The sequence below is a fragment of the Rhipicephalus sanguineus genome, chromosome 4 (genome assembly GCF_013339695.2).
Source record: "Rhipicephalus sanguineus isolate Rsan-2018 chromosome 4, BIME_Rsan_1.4, whole genome shotgun sequence".
NCBI classification, from domain to species: Eukaryota; Metazoa; Arthropoda; class Arachnida; order Ixodida; family Ixodidae; genus Rhipicephalus; species Rhipicephalus sanguineus.
Genome location: NC_051179.1, coordinates 27,496,053 through 27,521,443, shown reverse-complemented (window position 1 = coordinate 27,521,443; position 25,391 = coordinate 27,496,053). Strand labels below are relative to the sequence as shown.

At 43.9% G+C, this 25,391-nt stretch overlaps 1 protein-coding gene across 1 annotated transcript; it reads right to left on the bottom strand.

The window, feature by feature from the left end:
• Positions 1 to 164: 164 nt before the first annotated feature.
• LOC119389674 (F-box only protein 42) lies at positions 165 to 24,345 on the bottom strand. The gene is made up of 12 exons (XM_037657036.2): positions 24,103 to 24,345; positions 23,234 to 23,470; positions 21,844 to 21,947; positions 20,288 to 20,463; positions 18,223 to 18,319; positions 17,691 to 17,747; positions 16,811 to 16,936; positions 15,684 to 15,817; positions 13,910 to 14,076; positions 9,163 to 9,370; positions 8,543 to 8,762; positions 165 to 6,596 (listed from the first exon to the last, which is right to left on the bottom strand). The coding sequence occupies exons 1-12, from the start codon at positions 24,227 to 24,229 to the stop codon at positions 6,501 to 6,503; spliced, it is 1,749 nt and encodes a 582-aa protein (XP_037512964.1). The 5' UTR covers positions 24,230 to 24,345; the 3' UTR covers positions 165 to 6,500.
• Between the last annotated feature and the right edge of the window lie 1,046 nt (positions 24,346 to 25,391).

Genomic DNA, 25,391 nt, shown 5'->3' with positions numbered 1-25,391 from the left:
GTCATTTTGTACTATCTGTATTTGTTTGCCATTGTGTTAGATGTCATTTCTATTCTCTTAAGATATGTATATGTGTAACATGTTTAAGTAATTAAGCTGGCTTACTAAAGTTGCAAGACTGGCATGTCCGAATATTGGACAAGAGAACACACTGCTATATGGTCGCAAATTTAATCATTTTATTTTGTTAATACTTATTACACACATCAATGCCCAAAATTTTATACAGCTTGTGTGCACCGTTAGGGACTTTATACAATGACTTTTTTTGCCACATAGGTTTTCTTTTTCACAACGTAAATCATTGCAGCTGCTGGCTAGTACAATCCCCTATGTTTACAAACACGAAGAAAGAACAAAAGAAAAAGCAGGAATGAGTTCCTTAATAAAATACACAAAGCAAAAGATTATTGGGAACAGTGCCCAATTACATGATGGCTCTGGGTTAGTTGTTTGCTAGTAGTACTACTGTTACACTACTTGAAAGTTACAATGCATGTCTAATCATGAGGACACTCCGGAGATAATGTTGCCACTACAACACCAAGTAGGTGTTCAGGCAAAGCGGAAAGCTGTAGTACTCGAACCTTCCACAAACTAAGGCAAGCCACACACAGTGCAGTTTCCAAGGATTCGATGCAAGTGAAAGCTCTTGGCAAGGGAACTCTGGAAGACTTAACAGTATCGAAGGAAGTTGGCTAGCGAGAGCCAACTAACTTGAAGAGCTTCCTCCTATATTTTTCCTTTCTGCCACGTCAAGAGTTCAAGAACTGCATGCGCACCAGCCTGGTCACACACTCCAAAAATTTTGCAGCTTTTCAGCCGTACTTATGCTAGACGTTATGCCATACATGCTCGGTGCTTTCTGATGGAAAAGCAATGAGCATACACAAGAACAATGACCTTTTTTTTTCACGGATTGATTGCTCATGGTGCAACATAGCAATTGAAAGCATGTAAGCAGTCTTTAAGAAAATATTTCCTGTTATGCTGCAAAAGTACAATCCAGAGGTGGCAAAAACATTTTAGAAGACAAATGTACAAGAGGCAGCCATGAAAAAAATGACAAACTGCATTCAGAGAAATATACAGTTTCTAACACAAAACGTTTTGTTAGATTATGACACAAACATTCCAGGAGTCTGTACACAATATCTAGAAGATAGTAGAAACGTGGAAAGTTTTAGACATGATACCCAGAGGGCTAATCTAACGCACACACAGTATGTCAACCAACAATAACTTGCAAGTCTTGTATGTCTTTGGAAAAAAAAAAACTACATGTACCATTATTCCATTAAGGAAATATATATTCAGCCAAAAGCGAACACGTGAAACTGTGAAGACAGAAAAGCAGCTAGCAGCTTTCCCCGTCTTCTTTACCGTTTACTACATTTGCCCGTTTTTGCCTGGATATATATTTCTTTAATGGCAATGCACCAACTAGCCCAACAACGTGCTATACTACAATGGTGTTATTCGTTAGCCAGTTTAGCGCGTTGCCCTTCAACCAAGACAATATGCGTACTAGCAACAATGTGCTAGTTTGGTAGAGTGGAGATGACGAAAAAGTGAAGCTGGAGTTCCACTGCCTCACGATTGGCTTTAGGTTGAAACTTTAATGTCTCGGCAATATTCTGGAAAATCGCATCAATACTTAGCCAAAAGATAAGACACAAGTAATATTTTGGGCACAAACAACAAGTTTTCACTTTCTTCAATCCTCCTAGGCCTTGCAGTCAAAAAGCAAGTACACTCAAACCTCGTTATAACGAACACGGATATAACGAATTATCGGTTATAACGAAGTAAATGAAGAATAGTCCTGCCATAGCTACAGTGTTAAAAATAAACGTTTATAACGAATTTTCGGATATAACGAAGTTATTTTCGTGGCAGATGCGACTTTGTTATAATGAGGTTTGAGTGTACAGTTGAGCTGCGAATGAACTTCAGCTGGCGGGGCTCTTCTTCGAAGCCAATCTTGGTATCAAGCCACCACTCCAGCAATTTTAGAACCTGGCACAACAAACAGCCTGCGACATTTTGTGGAGGTCGTAGGCAGGCACAATAATTAGGGGGAAAACAAAAGGAACTTTAATTCCTGAGAAAGTTTAGTCCAGAGGCGACTGTCTGGAGGATGAAATGGGGCTGATTCATAATGATGGAAAGGCAGTGCTAGAATGAATACAAAACTAACGATAAGAAGACTGGACATGCGCTGTACTCACAACCATCTTCTTCTTCTCGTCCCTTTCGTGTTCGTTCTAGCGCTGCCTTTCCATCACTATGAACCCAAACCAACTTGCCCACCTATCTGTAATTCTGAAAGGTATCATTATCCATTGTCTACAAAGGCCGCTGCAGATACTCTGTTGCTATTCAGCAGTGTTTGTAACTTTGTTTTAGACAAATTCATCAGGTTACAGGCCAAAACACTCCCATCTTTAGTGGAAACTGGCTGAGTGGCAACAACTTGCTTGGACCTATTCTTGCTTCTACACCTTAATTGTTTCTAGAAGTTTGTCTTAATATTAAAAAAAACTGAACCTTTGAATTGTTTCCATCAGTGGTGATTCAGTGGTTTATTATCTCACGACTTTCTAAAGCAGGGCTGAGTCTCAAGATTGCTGCTTGCCTAGAAAGAATAAAGGTTTCACAAACCAAATGATCTGCAAATAAGTGCCTCGTATGTCTTTAGTAGTGACACATATTTTCCCTTAGGAATAAAAAGGAGGCCAATGCATTAGGCTTAGCCAAATGTTTGCAAAGAATCTCATGGAGAAACATTATTGGCTATTTACTGCACTAAAAATAGTATGAAAAGTCACAAACACTCCATAAAAAAGTAAAGTTGTAGTTAAGGTTACTAAAAAGTAACTAATTTAAGTGACTTTCCAGCTAACATACGAACACTGCTAGGCAGTAAGGTGCTAATTTCAGGCGTGCTAATTCTGGGCGGATGTCGGTTCTGCTTCCACAAAAAGTTTTAATTAAACATTGAGCATTTCCAAAGAGTGCAGTTGCTTCTTTAATGTGCCTGCACATCCAGAGCTGTCGATTCACTGTCACCCTACCATCTGCTAGCTTCTTGGAGAGTAGAGCTGCCATGATGATTGCTTCAGAAGGGCAGCGGTATGGGATTCAATCTCCAGACCAAATTGCATTCTTTTTCAACTGGAAAGCTTCCCTCACATAGGACACAGGAGCCCATTCGGATTGCTCATGTAGCATCATGCTAGTAAGTTCTGGTGGACGAAAGATATTTGCTCTCATAAAACTATGAAAGGCGGAGACTTAGGCGTGATGGTCATCCACGTTAAAAATATGAACAGCACAAGAAACAGGGACATACAAAGAACGGCACACCAAGCGTCGGGTGTCCTTCAGTGTTTGTCCCAGTTTCTTGGTCTGTTCTTACTTTTATCATAAAACTCCCCTCATTTCCACAGCGCTTCACTGCCCGTTCAACGTAACTGAACTACGTACCACATGCTTGAAATCTCGTCTCCCGAGTCAACAAAATTGATGAGCACTAACATTTCATCTCGTCAATAAACTCCACCTAATGCTACTGGCAGTGAATTTCGGGGAGAGCAGTAAAGGAAAGACGTCTTAGCTGGCAGCCACTGTTTCGTGTTCCAAGTAAAGTCTAACAACAAGCACCACATTTGTTTATAATGTTCTGCAAACAATCGTAACTGATCTAAAGCTCTGGCGTCACTTTCGGCATGAAGTAATACAGCACGTGCGATGTTAGTTCGGTTACAGATGTTTAACAGACACGGCACATGGCCAGATGTGATGGAACATGTATGGAGAAAGAACTACTCCTCAATGCAACGTACAAGAAAGCCTTGGAACAAAAATGGATAATTAACAGAATCCACATTACATGTACTGTGTTTAGTAGCATTTTGAAACACTTCGTGGTGAAAAGTGTGGATGACGTTCCAGTCTTACATCTGTAACAATAATTTAAGATGAGACCATGTTTCGTGCACTACTCATTTCGCCGTGACACCAACTTTACTAATAGCAATAACATCTGGCATTTTACGTGCCAAAGCCACGATATGCAATATGATTATGAGTCACACCATAGTGGAGGTCTCCGGCAATTTCAACCAGCTGGGGCTCTTTATATGAACCTAAACTAAGTACATGGGCATCTAGCATTTCACCTCCATCAAAATGTGACACTGCAGCGGCCGGTATGGAACCCACAACTTTTGGGTGTTGAGCGCCGATACCACTGTACTAACGCGGCGGCCAATATTAAAATACTATAAGCAGTTACTATTTTTCAGTGACTACAACAACAAATTAGTGTTTGACATCAATAATAAAAGGTCTTGGCAAGAAAACAAGTTAGTGCAACACATAAACACAGCACACCTGTGTTCTGGATAGCTGTTTTACATTAACATTCCCATCACATCAATGCAACAACCTGATAATCACAACTAAGGTACAAAATAATCTGCTAGCTGCCACTTCAAAAAGAAATTATCAAAATTTCCGCTTTTGCTCAGCTCACACACGTATACTTAAGGCAATAGTATATGTGGCTGAATCGCACAGATAATTGTCAATACTGTAGCACACTCTTTCATCTCCTATTTCAGTATGAACTCATCTGTCTTGGTTGTTTCAGCAGCTGAGTGTTCGAGCCTCATTCTCAAACTATCGAACCTCAGCACCTACACGAAATATTTATTCATTTGCTTCATAGCTAACCCTGTTGTGCTTCCCCTGTGTACATCAGTGTTGAGAGCGTACATACAATGCAAGTACACAGCTCTCTGCAGGCGCCTCCACTACACACTGTCCTGAATGTGCACAGATCACAAACAGACTGTGTTTCATACATATACATAGTACTGTAAACATAGGAACACCAGCAGCTTTATTTCCATCACACAGCTTTGGGCTATGTGATGAAAATAAAGCATTGAGCGGGTAACGGAAGTAACTTTCAGTAAACCAGGGCTCCAAAAGCTCCCACAACACAATGTCCACGCAGTGCCCCTGTATTCCCTTGCAACAGTGGGAAAACATTGTTACATTTAAACTGTGGGTAAACATACCTTTACTGAGATATGTACACTGTGGACAGTAGGTCATGTAAAGCAAAACAATGTCACACTGACGATTTCATTGCATTGAAGTTCATTACATCAAGGTTTAACTGTACCTTCAACACTAAAAGCAACGCAATTTCTTTTTTAAATGAACAAAATTAGCCAGCCCAAGAAAGGATTAGCAAGATCTCCAAAATCACAGCATGGTGCATTTACGCCAGTTGATTTTTTAGCAAGATAGAAAACAAATATGCAGTGAGGGGGAGCTAATTTTACATATAGTTCAATGTTGCATGGCATGCGCTGTACAACTGGTGTTATGCGAAGGAAGCGTGAAAAACTGCCGCAAAAAGCACCTTGTGTGTTTACATGGAAGAGCTAGGTGTCAACATTGAGTAGCGCATCTCGTAGACCCTGAAGTCTGTGTCTAAACCTGAGCAAAAGACTCAATCGATGGCTTCATCACTGAAGCTAAATATTCATTCAAACACATTACACTGGCATTTCACATATCTGTAGCTGCCTTGATGACAGGCTTCAATGCCTGCACAAGCATCTTGAAGCATCACACATTATAACATTGTGCGTATCAGCTTAGTAACAAGTTAGAAACATAAAAGCACATTGCAAACCAGAGGTGCATTTAAAACGACACATTCGCACTGAATCACAGCACAGGGTGTTACGCGGTGTTCAACACTTCACTGGTGCTTTTGTTTAAGCTGCACCTGGTAGCCCAGATCGTGGCTTTGGTTATTTTGACTCCTCACACATTTGCATCTACATATACATTCTTCTACAACGTGTTATCCACAATAGTTAGATAGCACTTGAAAAAGATTGCATCTTTCATATCTGGTTTAAAAAGTTGGAAGAGAAAAGGAACACATCAAAGGGACACAACAAAACTACAAGTCAACTTCTATCAGCCACATCTTTCTTTCGTGCACTTTGCTCTCATGCTGTCCCAAAAACTTTTTTTTTTTCTTCCTCGTGAACACCTTCTTAAAGATATTTCGGAGCCTGAGAACTCTGCACAAGAAATTTCTTGGCATGCATGCGGCAGTGTCTTCGCGATGGTTGCTTTCGTTCTCACTTGACGCGGCAAGCAGGGCTCCGCGGAGAGCCCAATAAAAGCTTGACACTGTACAATGTTACCTTTATCGACAGTGCACACGTAACAACAACAAAAAAAAATCACATCTGCTTTTCGGCTCCCTCTCCAAAATACGGAGCTGCGAGCGTTCCCGGGAAACAGAAAACTGTGAACGCACGCAGCACACCGCTTGGTTGGCTGACGACCGGGACAAGAAGGAACGTGCCGGTAACTCCCAACAAAAAACTGCACGTGCAAGCAAAACGACAAAACGAGCATCGTTGGAGCCACCCCGGCGGGAGGAGGGGCATGTGAAGCACTCATATGACGTCCCTCTTGGATGTGATGAAGTGCAGAGAGCTCGAGACGACCTCGGAAGTGCCGTCGGTGTCCTCCTGCTTGTTGACGAGGTCTTTCTGTGGACATCAAAATGGGCAAAGCATGTGTATTGCGTAGGGGTGTGCGAATATTCGAAATTTCGAATATTTTTCGAATAGTGTTTGCTATTCGATTCGATTCGCACTGAAATTTTACTATTCGAACTATTCGAACTTCCCAAAAACAAATACAGTCAACGTCAGATTGTAAGTAACCCCTTCAAATTTTCAATATGCTTCACCTCATTACACCCTCGTACTGCGGCAAAGCTGCCTGTCAAGCTCCGTTACGGTCGAACTTTGCCAAGACGCTGTCAACGTCCAATTGGAAGTGGTCCCTAAATTTTCAATATGCTTCACCTCATCACACCCCGGTATTGCGGCAAAGCTGCCTTTTAAGCTCCGTTACGGTCGAACTTTGCCAAGACACAGTCAACGTCCGATTGGAAGTAGTCCCTAGATTTTCAATATGCTTAACCTCATCACACCAAAATATTACGGAAAAGCTGCCTTTCAAACTCTGCTACGGTTGAACTTTGCCAAGACAAAGTCAACGTCCGATTAGAACTGGTCCCTAGATTTTCCATGTGCTTCACCTCATCACACCCCGGTACAGCAGAAAAGCTGCCTTTCAAGCTCTGCTATGGTAGAAAGTGCACGAACTCAAGAAAACGCTGGTTCCAACGTGGAGATGAAAGATGTGGCAGAGGTAGGGGCTCAATTAATGCTGTTTTGGGCCTGAAATGTAGGCAGGAAGTCCAAAAAATCAGAAGCCGAAGGTTTTTAGCATCCAAAATTTCAGATGTTCTTATATATCGACGTCTACGAGGCAGATTTGGAACTCCGGACTTGAAGGGAGCACACCCTTGTCCGACACATCAGTTGAGCTACCACAGAAGTTGAAAGAGGAGGAGAGGCTGAGGAAATGGCATCTTTGCCTATCACGTGTAAAGTGTTGTCAGCAAAACTCTGGCGGCACCAAATCATGTACATAAATAGAATTCGGCCTCTACATTGCCTCATTCTTGATAAGGCAACTATGAAACACCATCCCGCCAGTGCTTCATCAACCTAGCGAAAAGAAACACTTTCATGTTGCTATCTCATAAGAATATGCTTAGGAATCCTCTCTTACATTTTTTTCTGCAATTTCGCTTCGAAGTATTCGAAAAATATTCTAGAAATATTCGAAAAATATTCGATTCGATTCGCACTCACACTTCACTATTCGAATTCGCTTCGCACCCAAAATTTTGCTATTCGCACAGCTCTAGTATTGCGAATTCGATTTAGCCTCAATCACTGTGTTTTTCAATGCAATATGAATTAGACTGGCCTGCAGAATGAGTGAAGCTCTTATGTGGGCCTGGCAAGGACAAATCAAAATGCACAGGACTTGAACATCACAATATTAAAAGCTATGAGACTTACCTACACAATTCCAATTGGTAGTAAATAGCTACTCCCTCCAATAACCGCAAATGACCTCACAGAACAAACCACTGGCTGGAAAACATATTCTCCCCTTTAGATTTTTTTTTTTTTCATGACTTCCACTACAATACTCAGCTTTGCCAGTGAGCTGAAAAGTAGATCGGAACAGACAGAATGCTTAATCTGCTACACACATTTCTCAAATAAGAAGGAGATTGGCAGGAAAATGAAGACCTGATGTGTTCAGTGTTGGTCAAACAAGAAGTGTCGAAGGCTCTAGCAAATGTTTTGACAATGGGACTTGTTTCATTCAAAGCAACAGCGTTGTTGCTCTCGTTGCCCCAGGTGCGATGCTTTACTACTCAGCTACAATGGCAGGCATGCTCTCATACAAATGTGGCTGTCGTGGCCGTGAGATGAACCTGCATCCTCGAGCTTAGCAGCGCAACATCTTAGCCACCAAGCTCTTCCGGAGGCCTTACGTAATGCAACAACAGAGCCTGCTTCATTACTCCAAAGGCTTACTACAAAAGCCTTCTCGGCAAGCTCACCTGGATGCCGCCAAAGAGGATCAACTCCCCGCGTCCCAGCACCAGCGAGTACAGGATCACTTCTTCGACCATGGAGGAAGTGCTGGTCGCAGCTGCCTGTGGCAGCAGCGGCAACCACGATGCCTTGCCTGCCTGAGCCACCTGACTGACGTCCAGCACGTAGAGCCGCATGGGGCACACGGGCAAGGATGGCCGCCTACGCACTGGCACAGACGATGCCCTGCGCAAAGGAAACCTTGTCTTGCTGTGTTTGTATACATTAAAATGATCGCAGAGGGAAGACAGAAAGAGAGCTAGCCAGCAAGTGCCATCAGGAAGGCACATCTACCTGCTCTAGAAACGCGCAGGTACACCGAAAGATGGATAAAACATGGGTCATTAATAGCATGTACAACAAGGGAGGGGAGAAAGAGTGATAAAGAGGAGACAACATAGAAGAAATAGGGTAGATTAAAAAAAATGAAAGTTGACACACTAAAGAAAACAAGAATAAGAAGTCCATCTGCATCACAGACAAGAGCATGGCACTTAAATAGATGGTTCACAAATTTGTACAACATCAGTCTGCATCAGAGTGTATAGATATGGATCAATGAGCAAAAAAAGCAAAGCGAACTCACCCTCCAGCTCTAAGGGCCTTGAGCCTCTGCTCCATACGGTCGAGTAGCTCTAGCTGCCTCTGCCGATTGTGCCGGGCATTGGGGCGCACTGATGGGCGAGCACTGCCAACTGTGGACATGGCCGTCTTCTTAGAGGACAACCTCCGTGCCACGTCGTCACTCGTCTCGTCTTCTTCATCGCAGCTTGAACTGCTGGCTGTAGATGAGCCTGCATGGAAGACACTTCCACAAATGCTTATGACACATACGAATGCGAGATACTATATTTAAGTTGCAAACCCACCAAGTAAGTGAAAGAAACCAGAGATGCAGATGAAGAAACAACGTAGTGAATGTTTAACGAGCTTTAGACTTGGATGCTTCATGCACGTCACTCCAACCTACTATGTCAATTTCCCTCAACCGTATAAAGACACACCAAATCAGTTGCAACGAATTCAGCGTCTTTAGCTTGAAGTGCCTAGTGATGGTGGCCAGCAGCTTTGCTTAAAGGGGTCATGAAGCACCCCTTGGGCTTGTTGAAAAAACACAACCTGCGGAAAGCTGACACGACTATGAACTGCTCTGCAAAATATTTCATTCGTGCGCGCCGCGTAAAGGCCACAAGCGGAGCGCGAAGTTGCCGTTTCCTCAGGCGCCCTCTTTTCAAACAGAGGCCGGTTCTCACTCTCGTCGGTGGGCGGGGCGTCTGCACGTTGATGTCGCGGAGACATAACATGCTTATTAGCCGACAGCCGGATGAGATGTGCTTCTTGCCACGGGGTGCCACCACTTGGCCGTGCCGCGCTCCTCAGTCTGCTAACTTAACAAGGTAGCCGCACTCGCGCGTGCGAATCACAGCGGGAGAGCGATCGCATTACATGACGTGCGCTGACGTATCTTCTTACCCCCGTGCCATCCCTCCCTGTCTAGCTTCCAGTGCGCTCGTCGGCACGAGAAAAGAAAGAAAGCGCTGAGAGCGTGCGCCAAACCTCCGTAACTCCGCTGATTCTTGACGGATTCGAGAAATTTTTGCGGCAATCGATTCAGGAGGCAGTAAACTCCGATACTAAAGTCATTAGACCATTACTTTGAAAAGTGGTTCATGACCCCTTTAAAAGCTGGTACTTCACAGACGGTTCTGAAACACGAAACACACAGGATCAGCATCATTACGCGCAAAGAACTGTCTTTTAAGTTCATATTCCAATTCAGTCTTCCACTACCTTAAGGACACTGCTAACAGTAGGAATATACAGTCGAACATGGATATATCGAACTTGAAGGGAATCGCGAATTAGTTCGATATACGAAAAATTCGATATAAAAAAATACAGGTCCTGAGACCTTACCAGTGGCGGACGATCACCTACAATCGACGCATTCAAGAATGACGACTAATTTCAAGAATGACGCACACACGATGCAACAGAATGTTTTATTTGCGCGAAAAAAAAATCGCTTATCTTAGCTGTCCACATGCGACAGCCCGATTAACTCCATGTCACCGCAACAACGGCAAATCAAGCCGAACGCTGCCGCCACTTCAGCGGCGGAGTACGCGCGTGCAGCTGCCGCCTCGTCCGGACGATCTTCGTCGCCACTTGAGCTGTCGGCCTGGACATCCTGGGTCCCTGCAACTGCAGCTACTATGTCCTCGTCAGCGAGGCTCGCAACAGCCTCAACATTGCAGTCCGCTTCCACGAAATCGTCCGCAGACACTTCGGGTGGTACGGCAGCCGGGAAGAGGGATGGCAACTCGCGAAACGTGTCGTCTATGCGCTCGTCGTCGCAGGAGCGTGCACACAACCGGCTCCTGACGTTCGCTGCTCTGCAGCCTTTGCCTTGATATCTGCCTTGTTCTTCAACAAGGTGCTCAGCGTGCTCCGTGGTATCCCGATGTCATCCACCACCACTGAACTTTTTTCGCCCGCCTCAATACACTGTATGGCTTTGAACTTCGTCGCAAAGTCAAGGTTCTTGCACTTCTTGACGCTGGCCACTGCTACACGAGAAGTCGAAAATTCAAGCAGTCCGCAGCGCCTTTGCACAGCACGCACGCAAAAGAGGAATGCGGTGGTATGCGACAAATCACGGAAGTGGACTCCGCAATCAGTCACGATGGCGGCGATGGCTACCCGGGCGCCCGGGCTACCTGCGAGGGCAGCAGCAATGTACGAAAGGCGCGAGCTGTGGTTGGCAAATACGAAAGGCGTGGGCTGTGGTTGGCTGATCAAAACTCGCAAAACAGCAACAACAAAAAAAAAGGCGAAAGGAGGAAGCTGCCGGCTCCTTCGTTCCTGCTCTAAAAAAAGAAAAGAAAAGGCGAAAGGAGGAGGCCACCGGCTACTTCGTTCCTGCTCTCCGAGACAACGGTAACGCGGAGAAAGCATGAGAAAGAGAGAGATAAAAAAAAGAAAAAAAAAAAGCCGTTCCGCAAGTTGGAGAATGCGCCCAACAGGAGTACAGTCTGAGCCCTCTCGCCCTCACGTTTTTCGAGCGTATCGGGTGTCGGCGGAGGCGCGGTGCCGCAAAGGTCGTGGGGCGCAGCGAGTGCCGAAGCGCGCCTTCCAGCTCGCGCGGTGTTCGATATATCCAATGGCAGGTAAAAATACCGCTCGATATAAACGTGCGAATTTCTATACTTTTACAGAGGATTTTCAAGGGGATAATTTACGAGTTCGATATAGCCGAAAATAGGATATATGTGGGTTCGATATATCCGTGTTCGACTGTACTGGTGAAATACTGCGGCTGAAAGCTTGGAAAGCTAGTTACAGTCAGTAAGACACATGGTTACATCACCAGCAAAGACACAAAACACAAACACAAAATGCACAGTACAAATGTCAGGCAACGACAGTTGTAAACATGTTCTGGAATTGAAAAAGATATGAACAAGCTACTGTTGCTGAAATCTGGACAAGTTGGTTATAGGCATCGCAAAATAATGTGACTACGCGTCATTAAGAGAAAGGAAACAACATGAAGTGCACAGGATGAATGCTGGATATCAAAAGCTGCAACCACATTTCAAGGTGAAAGAGGTCAGAAAAAAATCACAGCATATCCACGGAGTGAATGATGATGAGTGGGCGAAGCTGCGGAGGTTCATTGGTAAACCGTGAATCTTCCGTGAATTCTGCCCAGTACATCATCACCGACGTGAGATCGGGCGCGTTTATACTAAAGGTTCGATTAGAGTCATGACGACTTGCAGCTCACTTTAACCCTTTGCGGTCCAAAACCTTTACCCACTTTCCGGCTCTAGCGGTCCGAAACTATTTCACCAGTTTCTGGCGCCGCGAATAAAAACACAAGCTGTGGAAGAGAAACGCACAGGATATTTATTTTTGCTCCTGCATTCTGCAGGCAACTCTTTTAGTGATATTTGGGCAACGTATGATACCGCTCAAAGCATTCCCCTGTGTGCAGGCCAGGGTTATTACTGCAGGTTTCCACCGCCGCCGTCGTCGTCTTCGTCACTCACTTCTGTCGAATCACTGTCATCACTGTCTGGTGGAGGCACGTAATTCTCTTCCTCACTAAAGTCATCCTCGCTTTCGCTAAAAGCACCGCCGTAAAACGCACGCGGTGAAAACGTGGCCATGCTTCTCAGCGAACCGCGCGCGCGAGTGGGTACGCTCTAGGCCCCGTGCTGATCATAGTGCTGCACCCTAGTGTCAAAAAAGTAAAACCTCAACAAACAAAGCTCACTTATTCCTCAAGAGATGGCCCTTCATGTATACAAAAAATGCGCGCGACTCGCGGTGAGAAAACAGCAAAATTTAAACCACGAACACCCTTGTCGGGCGGGGCCCGACAGCGGACCGCTACGGCCGTGTTGCGTTGTCGGGCGCTGCCCGACAACGGACCGCAAAGGGTTAATTTTACATGTACGCTGTGAATTTTCATTGTTTAGAAAACCATTGCTTTAGAAAACATCTGGCGTCTTTCGTTAAGCAGCTGGCGTCTTTTCGTTTTGCTTTAGAAACATCTGGCGTTCTTTCGTTTTGCTTTTACAAAACATCTGGCGTCTTTCGTTGGTTTATTTCATCAATCAACGGCGTTTTGAACAAAATTTTTATTGTTTAATCACGCACAGGAGAAATCTCACCAGGCACTACATTAGAGGTAAACAATGGCTGCTAATGGGAATGAGAGACAGAAGAAGTCGGCTTTTAGCCAACACTTACACTTCTACTTCTACTAACGTTTCCTACTGGAACATGCCAATGGCTGCTAATGGGGAATGAGAGACAGAAGAATTCGGCTTTTAGTTAACGTGCACGCTGCGAATTTTTTATTGTTCAACAACGCACAGGAAAAATCTCCCACCGGCACCACCTTGGAGGTCAAGATCTGGTACTAGCGTTACGACTGGTTACGCACTACGACTACGAGGGACGAACGGGTGCCGCTTTAAGGAGCTTCGCCCCTAATATGTACTACAAGCTTTTGCTCACGACAGATGCAGGCTGACAAAACCATATGTTCAAAGATGCATACACGTCTTCCAATCCCGACTTCATCTCTTGAGTTTATGGGATTATCAAACATGCTCATCTTACATTTTTCGCCTTCGTTTTGTCCTTGCCCAAAATTTCGCACTGTTCTTGACAAAATGATCAAACAACCTACTAAAAATGCCTTTCACTGTTGCCTCCCTGTCTTATCCCATACATTTAGCCCATCAGCTTACATTTTTAGCTGTCTCAATGGTTTGGTAGGTGAGCATGTTGACAAGAAACACCGAAGAGGCACTGACCGGGAAGAGCAAAATCTGGTGGGCTCTGCTGCGGTGTGGAGGGCTGGCTAAGTGTAGTCGAGGTAGATGTGGAGGAAGATGATGAAGGCGGTGACTCGAGAGGCCTCTTTAGAACACCTCGGGTTCCGTTGACACATGCATCCCGCTGATTATCACACGGCGGAGGCCTGGAAGCATAACAAGACAAATGAGATATGTGATTTCCTCTCGACTGAAAGGCCAAGATGTTGCTACAACAAGTAATGAGGACACATTAAAAAGTTGTGAGTTCCAAGAAGATCTTTATGTCCTCATAATTAAAGGATTCGCTCGAGTGCAAGCTTGCGAGCTGCGCCTGCGAGCCGGATAAAGTCATTCGCATCGGTGGTAATGTAACAGCTGTCGGGTAGCAGCATGGCATCCAGCATCGTAATTGCTTCTTGGATGAAACCGTAAGGACATATGTTGATAAAACTTTATAAGCATTAAGTGTACATGGCCATCCATAAACATCAGAATATCAGAGCACAGGTGTGTGCAATAGAGCTCGAGCAATACTTTCAAGCTGGAGCTCCTTAACATTTTTTCCTATTAGGTTACTTTTTCAAATGCACAACACACTGGAAGGAAGAACACCACCGATGCTCAGTGCCTTTGGTCAAAGAGTGGTGAACTCACTAGCCAGAGCTTTGCACAACTCGTTTCAACATTACTGTGGGCAGTGTCAAATTTTTTGCTCTGGCGCTATATTCCTCACGAACAATGAGAATGCTGACTTAGTTATGGCGTCCTCTTAGTTTCTACACTCAAGCGAAACACCACAGGAAAGTAATACTAATTTATGGGGTTTTACGTGACATATGATTGTTAGGCATGCTGTAGTGGGGGACCATATATTAATTCTGACGATCCGGGGTTCTTCAACATGCAACTACATCAAAGAACATGGGTGTCCTTGCTTTCTACCCCATCAAAAAGTGGCCACTATTGCCGGGAATTGAACCTGCATCCTTGTGCTTAGCATCACGACACCTTATCTGCTAGCTAGCATGATGCGTTCCATGGAAATGTGATGAAAAAAATAGTTTTGCATACTGCCAAAAAGACTCTTATATCAAGTTAATGAATAATTTTTAAAATCCAGTAATTCGGACTTTGTTGCAGTAACAGCACATGTACCACAAGTGTACTCAACAACAGCGACTGGAATTTCCAAGTGCCATACATGACTTTGTTCAATGTTTGACAGTTTTTGAAATGTTTAATGTTTCCTATCCTTGCTTGCAAAACCCTCACCTTCTTGCAAAGTAACGTACGGTAGTACATGCATTAACAAAGTCAGTGTAGTATCGCTCATTGCACCACAGTGTGGTTATATTTAACCCATCAATCCAGCTCTGCTGCATTACACTTAACACCGCGTCATCCACATTATGTACTTTCAGCTCAGACAGATAGAGTGCATCACTACTGCATGAACACCACATTCTCAAAAATGATATTTTAGCGTTCGCCTAAATATTCAATAATTTTTAACAAAACCATTGACAATGGTGATGCGAATCTGTTTTCATCAGCAAATAACTACTTGTTGCCTAAAAAAAGAACAACTTAAGATAAGCCCCTTCGTATCATTTATTCCTTTCTCTCTTCTCAATTGCAGTGACTCAGTTACAACGTAATAATAACCAGATCAGTTCAAACTGTAGTTACACTGACAGAAAAAACTTCTCTGCAAGTATAAGTGACAATAATAATGATGGCAAAGAAGAAATCAGCTTTCAGGTTCTCCTACCTGGCTGGCTGTTCAATCGGAGGCACCCACACACGTTGCGCTTGCCGCACTCGCATCAATCCGGCAGGGTGCAACCCAGAAGGTGAGGCATACGCTCGCTGTGATTTGCTCAGCACAACTACCCGATCACCGACCTGCAAAAGAGGAATTCAGGATTGCAAGAGCAATAGTTACAGGGACACTGAGGGCAAATGATAAGTTATGTGATAACTAGTGCTAAAATAAATGACACAACAAGGAAATGTAGACACCAAGAACGCTGGAAAGAACTGTAATTGAATCCACAAGTGTAAAATTATAATAATGGGACACAAAGACAAAAGGCAGAGATGTATCTTTACGTACTCGAAAAAGACCAAAGGGCAAGAAATTAAAGTAAAGACAATGTCTGAAACACAGACAAGAAAGATGCTGACATTCAACTTCATTTAAATGCATTTCCGACCCTCCCCACCTTGCTCGTCATATTGTGTTCACTAATCTCCTTCTGTAAATATGAATAAACTCATCAAACAAGGAGACATTTCAAGCTAGCTCTGTGTCCCATTTAAGTTTGCACTGGCAACATGAATCAAGAATTTAGCAAACAACTAGCCCTGGATAAAATCATCACTTACAATTCTTTTTAGCCAGCTCTTTGTGACGTATCTGCATATTCTTACGTACCATTTAATTTGCCACTGATAACCAGTAAAAAAAAAAGCCCATCTAACAGCACTGCTTCAATTACCATTGCTAACTTCTGAACGTTGCATTCTTCCTATGCTCACAGCACGAAAGAATAGAGCTTCGGTGAAAAGACTGCCTCCTCTTTACTTTAGCTTATTGGAATTCCTGTCATTCTTGTGCACATTAGTACATTCCTCAAAGCATGGGTGTTGGTAGGGGGGTGCAGAAGGGGCACTTGACCCCCCCCTCCCCCCCCCCCCCCCGCCATGCCACACCATCACACCCCCCTAGCTGTGATGCAACATGGCTTTGTGCCCCCCAAGACAAAATCCTGCCCGCCGATGCCCATGCCTCAAAGTGAAACTATCACTGGAGAAGCTTCAACCGACGTCAAGCGACATCAAGTAACGTAAAGAAACAATGTCATTAGGTATCATGGGTTCTTGCATGCTCCTGACCTTGCATGCAGGATGAAACGAGAGCTGTGGTGCCGCATGCTCCTTGTTCGTCACCGTGACTTCCTTCCAGCTCCATGGCTTTTCGGGGTCGTCAAAAATTTCCAACAACCAGACATCATTCAAAAGCTGCAAGTGAAGAAGATGCGAGGCAAAAGAGAAAAAAAAATATTTCCGATTCAAAGAAATCTCACTAGAGCCACAAAAAATGTGCGAAGATTACAATATTTTTAACTATAGTATAAATGTACAGTACTCACAAACTGAAACGTGACATTTTTTTTCTTTTTTCTTCTTTTTTTTTTTTTTGTTAATGACTACTATGAGCAATTGCCCATGATAACTGCATCGTGTTGCTGCAAATCTGGCTGCTAGAGGTAATGTAGGCTCTGATGCAAGTGTTTCAAGTCAAAATTATGCCAATATGACAATAATGACACAAGCTGTAAATGCTGGCATTGAAATGTGCATTACTTAGCTCCTGCGTTTCAATCCATCAGTACTGTACAAACAGTTACATCAAATATAGAACTTTTTTTTTTAGAGCTACTGTGAAGAAGACAAGTTTCCCATGTCGAAACATTCACTTTAATTACTTCAGGCTTCCATATTCCCCCAAACTACCATGCAGAACGTAAAACAGCATTTATAGTTATTTAATTTAATTTAATTTAGATTTATTTAGGTCTCCTCATTACGTATACACTGGGCAACTTTGCAGCAGTTGGACACAGAAACCTGGCTTGGCAAGAGATCTCCGAGAAATAATAACGCTACCAGTTGGGCTTCTTCAGCGTAACTATGTGCTCTACTGCAAAAAATGGCAACGCCTAAATTACCCAAGCTGATGCAGATGACCATGGTCACAGCATTGTGTACATACCATGTTAGGGCCCCCGCAGCCTCCAACCACAAGAATGTGTTTTTCGTCCAAAGTAATCTGAAACAACAAATTCCAAAGACAAACTAGGCTTACAAGTACAAAGTCATCTGCTTCTAGGCAATCTACTTTAAGCAACGATAGCCCCGCTATAAATTAAAGAACCCTTTTTTTCGTTTAACAGGCCAAACATTTGCAGCACAAAGGCCTCTCTTAGAATAGTCTAGTTAACCAGAGATGCACTCTAGACCTGCAAACTTCCAAACCACATTTTGCTACCCTTCTATATTTTTTTTGCTGGAAGTGAAACTAGCAAAACTTTGTACCTTGGCAAAACAGTAACACAGAGGCTATCATTGCAGTTATTCAAGAGCATCACTTTCACTGCCTTATCACCAGCAGAGCAGCTTCGTAGACTCCAACAGCCAACAAAGAAGTTTGTTTGGAATTTGTTGACTTTACGTCTACAGACACGAACGTACCCTCCAAGCATCTCTGAGGCAATGCAAAAAAAAAAAAGAGGAACAACACTAACTTGTGAATGGCCATAACGAGGCCATGGCTTTGGTGAAGTTGTCCTTTGCTTGCTCCACACGTAACTCTGTAGGTCCAGGACCCAGATGTCGTTGGAACTGCAAGTCCATCCACAAAACAGGTCACAGCACTTAGTACTCAAACACTGTCAATCTGCCATCTGCCCTCTTAAGAAGGCAAGGCAAATGCGAGACAAGTTGACTAAGAATAGAATTTTTTTATCCGTATCAACCCAGTCTCTTGAGTGCAGAATGCACCCATTCATTCTGAGCCATTCGGAATAACGGTACTGCAATTTAAGATTGCACGAGGCAAAACAGGCCAAAGTCAACTGCCAAAAAGCAGAACGTCGCTCAAACGAAAGCCATAATTAAGTGCCGTAGCAAATATAATACGTATATGTATTTATAATAGTAATCGCTGGTTGAACAATCACAAGAATGACAATGGCGGGGCAAAACAATCATGGTGCAACAACAATGCCAACATTGGCACCATGATGGTTTCCATGTCACAGAGACTGTAGAGACAGAGTTTACTTTCCTGGCAACTGCAACTGCCAAAAAAACACGAACACACTAAACGTGATAACTGCGACAGATGTCACAAAAGTTGGGTGAAGTGCACTTAACACCTGTCGCCGTGAGACTGACATTGAAGCAGGCTATGAATTCAAGCCAGCTATCTTTACAGTCCCCACTAAAGGTGCCCTACATAGGCTGAGCAGTAACCGCAGAGAATGGTGTCGGTATAAGCGCCGGTATAAGTGTCGGTATAAGGATGGGCAGTGCCAGTGCAAACAATGAAAACAAGGTATTGAGGAAGATCCGTCAGATTCTTTATTTGAGGACCACAGCAATAAGCAACAGCATTTTATGCACCTAGACAGTGCGACACTGAGATTAAAAAAATTTAGCCACCCAACATGAAGAATATATATAACAAAATATGTACACAGCAAAACAAACTTGGAGCAGTTTATATTAGAGGCCTCATGAACAGCCATTTTCTGTCCCATTTAACCATCACTGCAGTGCCAGTTGCACCTCAAGTGTGTCAACAAAGGTCACGCCTCAATCTAGCACAAATCAAGTGCAAACCTTGCAAATCCCTGGATACTTGCAGTCACCATAAGAATGTGCTCGGACCACATAACTTATTAAAAGAACACATTAAAATAAAGCTGCTTGAGAGGAAAATAAATGTGTTACATTAAGCCAAAATTACCATCATGTTTCTCAGAGAGCTTTCAGTGCCAACAGCTCTCACAGAGTACTGGTTGACACTAAACATCTAAGTTGGCCCAGCAACAGAGCCACAATCTAGCGTAAAATCAATTTTATGTGGCAATTATGTGCACAATCTTGGCGGGTTTTTGCCATCGGGGTTGCCTTGCCATTCTGTATATGTACAGGTATGAATATAGTTCAGAAGAAAATTTTTACAAAGCGCGCAACCAGGGATTCGATCCTGTGACCCCTTGCTCCTCAGCGTGATGCGTTAGACAACTCCACCACGCAGCATATGTTCTCCAGTATACTAAGAGTGAGCTAGTATTCATATACAACATTTACTGCTGGCGCTACGCAGAGCTCTGAGGCGCTTCAGCATGGCAAAGGCTTGCTCGCTATCACCTATGAGATGGCACAAAGGACACGCTTTACAGGTCATAGCCCCGCTCGTCTTTCGCCGGACTTGAGATGTGCGCCTCTGTGCTGTACTTTGACCTACAGGGCGTTGTTGCTCGTGCACGTGCACTTATCTCTTGAGGGTGGAGGTTTGTACATGTTGTGCTTTTACCACAAAGTTTGCGTTGAAGCTATAGCCGCACGAAGGAGGTCACTTTGCTCGCTAAAACGGTCGTGTTTGTGAAATGAGTGAGCTGCTAGCTAGAACAGCCAAAGTAAGGGCTAGTTGGTTGTGCACAGTCGACACTTGCAGCACACTGCTCAAACACAAAGAAGGACGCACGAAAAGAACACACAGGTATATACAGACAGGGTGCGAACTAAACTCTGTTCACCAGTTGTCACCATGGTAGCATGCTAAAAACCTTGATAACGTACCTGGAAAACGGCCCAACCGGGTTGGCGCAGTGCAAACCGCCAAAGACCACCATGAGGTGGCCTTGCATGGTGGCTGAGTGGCCTGCCATGGATGGACAGCCACCGACTGTGCTCACCTGGGTCCACCGGTTGGCACTGCAGTTGTAGACGTGCAGGTGGCGGAAGATGCGCCAAGCCTGCGGGATGATGCAAATGCTCAGCTCTTCCATATGCCACACAAATGCATAATGTTGCAAGCCAAATACAGTGGAATCTCACTGATATGATTCTGCACAATACGTTTTTTGGCCTAATACGTGTTTCATTTACCTTATTCCCAGCCAACGTCTCTTGGAAATAATGCATTTTTATGGATTTAATACGATCACATTTTCGCCTGAAATTGGATAATACGACCGCGAAAGTGGATCTTGACCAATATATTTAGAAATCCTAGATTTTTTTTTTTTTTCAGTATACTAGCTCAAACTGCGTTCCAACAAGTCACAATGTGCACGTTGTAGAGCCACTGAGGCCCCAGCAGCATTGGTTTTGCAGCAAAAAGATTGCTGCCAAGAGCGAGTGACAGACTCGAACACTTGGACACACTTCATAGCTTAGTCGCGAATGCAGGGCTGCGTGAGCAGACTGCAGCTTCTTCTTTTTACTTTTCAGAAGAATTCACTCCTACACGTTAAAAAGAGAAAAGAGGAAATTGACCAGCTACTTCAATGGAGCTCAATAAAACTGAGTTGCTGACGGAGTATGTATGTTTTCCTCCTTTTTTTAACCTCTCTGGTTAATACTATTTGTGCATAATACCTTTTATTTCCCGGTTCCCATGAAAAACGTATCAATGAGATTCCACTGTATGTGGTTGTGCAAGTTACAAACAGCGATGGAAGTGACTTTACTTTATGGAGCAGATTTCAGAGCAGAAAAAGTACCGCTTTGGAGCAGCCATAAATGTTCCCATAGCAGAAAAAATGCTATTTTGGAGCAGCTATTGGTGTTTTCGGAGCAGATTGCAAAGTACGCCGTACCTCCTGGAGTTCAAAGCATCACTGAAGCATCTCATAAATATTAATATTTATTATGAAAGATATTTCACAGACAATAATCAACGTAAATTGGAAGAAACGAACAATTAAAAAGATGATTGGTTATCAAATGTACCATAATATGAGCTACATATTTAAAATACAACCTTGGTCATTTTCACATTTCACAAAAATAGCCTGCACGTAGAACTGAAAAAAAAGAAAACCTAAACGGGCTAAATGCTTGATATGCCAGTTCTTAATGCATAAGTGAGATCTGAGTCGATAAAGCTGCATACTAGCATACTAGGATGATAGTATACAGATTGTTTTTGGTTTCTTTAGGGCTTGCCAGTCGGTCATACTGTTTAGTTTAGTTCCTCACCTCCATTTTCTCAGTGCCATTTCGGAGCAGGTTCGGAGCAGTTACTAACAAAAATCACACTTTGTGGCGGCATGCAGCAGCATTTCTCTTTTGGAGCAGTTTGGAGCAATTGCAGCAGCACTTCCATCCCTGTACTAAGGAAAAGGATGTACCTGATGTAACGGGTATGGAGATGTATGTGTCCAACCCCCGAAAAGTAGCAGGTTTTCCTTGTACGGCACAAGGGACGCACATGCTTTGGGTGGAGGGTAGGTACCTGAAGAGTAATCGACACCAGCACTTATGGTTTTACAGAGGCATCAAAGCCAAGCACCGTCATTACACACATACAATTACTCATCTGAATACACATTGAAACATTATTGCTACAACACTGCCACACTATTGAAAATTGTCAGTCTTCAGTGCACTGCAGGCAACAGAACAGCAAAGAACAGCAGCAGACATTGCATAAAAGAAACATAAAAAAAGACATGATTTCAATGTAGAGCAGCACAAATGATTTCAAAGCTACTTTACATAATTTTTTAATGAAAAAAAAATTGCTCATTAGCAATAACAGCCAGAATTCTTTTAATTCCAACTTCATGACAAAGACATGGCACCCAGTGATGTGAACGCATCAAATATTTCCCTGTATTAGCATCCTACAATACATGTGCAGGAAATGCTCCCCAACATTTCCATGCTTACGGACTGATTAGTGTATTTTGCGCTGCCCTAGAGCAGTGCAACAAGTACTGCTAAGTGGATAAGGAAACTATTGCTACATGATGGATCACGCTGCGTGCACTTTTCATGACACCAACTAAGTCTTTCTTGTACTCGTATACAATAAAAATCAAAGAGAGATGATGATATCAGCCAAGTTTCGCTTACAGCTGGGAAACGCAGTCCTTGAAGTCCGAACCTAGACAAGAGGATCACGAAGAAAATGCGATGTATACCACGAATTCTGTATGCACTGCCTAAAGCGATAGCATCCCTTTTGTGTCAAAAGTTTATCTCGACCGAGGAGCTGAGGAGGCAGCCCTGAGTCGCCTGACGATGCAGTTAGCTTCGATGCATGAATTGGGACAAATCACACGGCAGAGAGAATAATGATGTGTAGCACTCTGCATTAATATAGCTTTACCTTCCTAAAAGACATTCCTTCCATTTTTCCCCTGGCATTAGCAAACAGGAGCTATTGTCAGACAGGGTAGTACTAGAAAATGATCAAGTGTTAGTTGAAGTGTAAAGAACAGCAAATAAAAGGACGTTGAATGATGCTGGTGCAAGGTTTTTTTTTTTTTTGTTTTTTTTTACATGGCTGTTGTAATCCACAATCTTTCTTTTTCCTCAACTGAGCACCCCGTGGGGTAGTATAAGTTATAGACATACGAAAAAGATGACAGGACACTTTATGCATTTTTGTTTACTCTCATCTCTCAGTAGTTTCTTGAATAAACATCATCTGATGTCATATCCTTGCTTCATGCAAGTGTACTCTTGTATTAGCCCCCATATGTATCCCGTCTTAAAGCAGAGGCAATTTCTTACCCATTGTCAGAGGCCGAATCCACCTCCGGGTAGCCAGGTCAAGGCGCCAAAGGTCGTTGAAAGTTGTATTCGCTATCGTACAACCACCGAAAACGTACATCGAGTCCCCGAGCACACAGGCGCTATGCGAGTAGCGCTTCGAAATGGTGGGCCCCGACTCTGTTGGCTTTTGGCACCAGACAACATTTTGGAGTGACACAGAATTTAGGAAGTCCCTGCGTAGCTTGCGTTCTGCCGCTGAAATGACGAAAGGATGCGTGTGAGAGTATAATGAAACAGAATCTGTGAAATCGCGCACACTACGCGAGAAATCGCACATCGAGGATACCTTTTCACGTAGCTTTGTAAACAGCAATGTTTCGCAACCTATTTGTCCCATTTCTTGCTTATCTTCTAGTGCGACCATGTGCGATTTCGCGCTCAACTAAACGTGTGAACATTTGTCAGCGAGAAAATAAACGTTCCTGTGTAAATTAGCGCGTTCCTCATGCAGAAGCAGCATCACAGTCGCAAACGCAACCACGAAACAAAAACCGTTCCGCAAATACGACCCTTCCGAATCGTGTACTTTCAAAAATATGTGTCACTATTAAATGAGAGTTATTTAGAGGTATTTACTGATCCAGTCTCGTACCAGAGGGCGAGAATACAAATGCTGCGAGTAATAGAAGCGATGTTTTCCTGTCAAGCAGAGGCGAACAGTTGCCGTTTGCGGAAGAGACCACGTCGCAATCAAGATGTGTAAAAACAGTTAACTAAGACTCATGTCGCAGAGATAACTCGTGCGATTGGCGAGAAGGTGAGAACCGCGACAGTAAACATCGATAATCTCCCGTTGAAATGGAAACCGAACAACATATCGGACCTACCTTTGGCGTGAGCGTACCAAGCTTTGTTGACTAGTCTGCACGACTTGAAGTCTCTGTATGGCGAAAGGTAGCAGAATATGTACTCCAGCACAACTTCAGGAAGGTCGTCAATGCATGCCGTGCTCATCTTGTCGCTTAGAAGCCACGAATTTTAATTATCCGACTGTGCACCATTGCCAAAGCTGCCGACAGTCTCGCTTTGCCTCGCACGGATGGAGGAGGGTGGAGAGCGATGGGAAGGGAAGAGGGAAGTACTTCATAACACGCATGGAGGTTGGCCGGAAGCCGGAAGCTGAAGGCATGCCCGCATAGAGAGAGAAGTCACAGGTAGGTGACCAGAAGCGAGTAGCACGATAGCACAACTTCATTTGTGACCGGCATTTCAGTGCATAGCGGCATCGTACCGGTATCGCGAAGTCAGCATTGCAATGGAAACCAAATCCGACCACAGCTTCAGCAACATCGCGAAACAGCGGAGTTGGTGGCGTTCCCCTCCTCATTTCCCTCACCCGCACTTCCCTTTCCCACCCCTTGCGTATGCTATGCTGTACTCTCTCCGCTCCTCCTCTACCATACATCACTCCTCCTCACCCTTGCTATACTATACTGTACATGGCTACATGATATGCAAGGAGCTGCTTGGCACATACCCACTTTCTGTGGCGCATACACGCTTTACCCTCTCCCCTCCTGCTCTCCTTCCCCCTCGTGCTCAAATCACTCCTCCTCACTGTCACATCCCTTTCCCATCCCTTGATATCCTATGCTACGCTAGGAGCTGTTTGGCGCATATGCGCCTTTAGTGGTGCATACCCGCCGAGTTTTCGCGAATGCCTCACGGTGTAACCCACGAAACCCCTATAAAATGTTTTATATAGTTTTATAGAGGTTTTGAAGACGTTTTATAGAGGTTTTGTGTTCCGTGGGAACTTCCAGGTTAAACAGCTCTGCTGTTAAAATCCTGGCTTCTCACTGTGGTTGCACACGTGGTTATCTCACCTACCTCCTCAGCTTCACCATACGTGCACATGAAAGGGAAGCAGGGTTGCCGTTGGTGGCTACTTTGTGACCCTGTCTGGTGATGAAAATTTCACGTTGGCTCCATGGCTACTTTCTGGCTACTTTTGAACTTCAGTTCTGGCACAATTGGTAGCCATTTTTCTTATTATATGCATGTAGAATACACTGTTTCCAAGCTTTTCTATCGCGTCAGCCAAAGCATGCGCACGTCCTTGCCTCACCAGCAGGCTGGCGCAAATCGAGGCACCCTAATGCTACGTGTGGTGCGC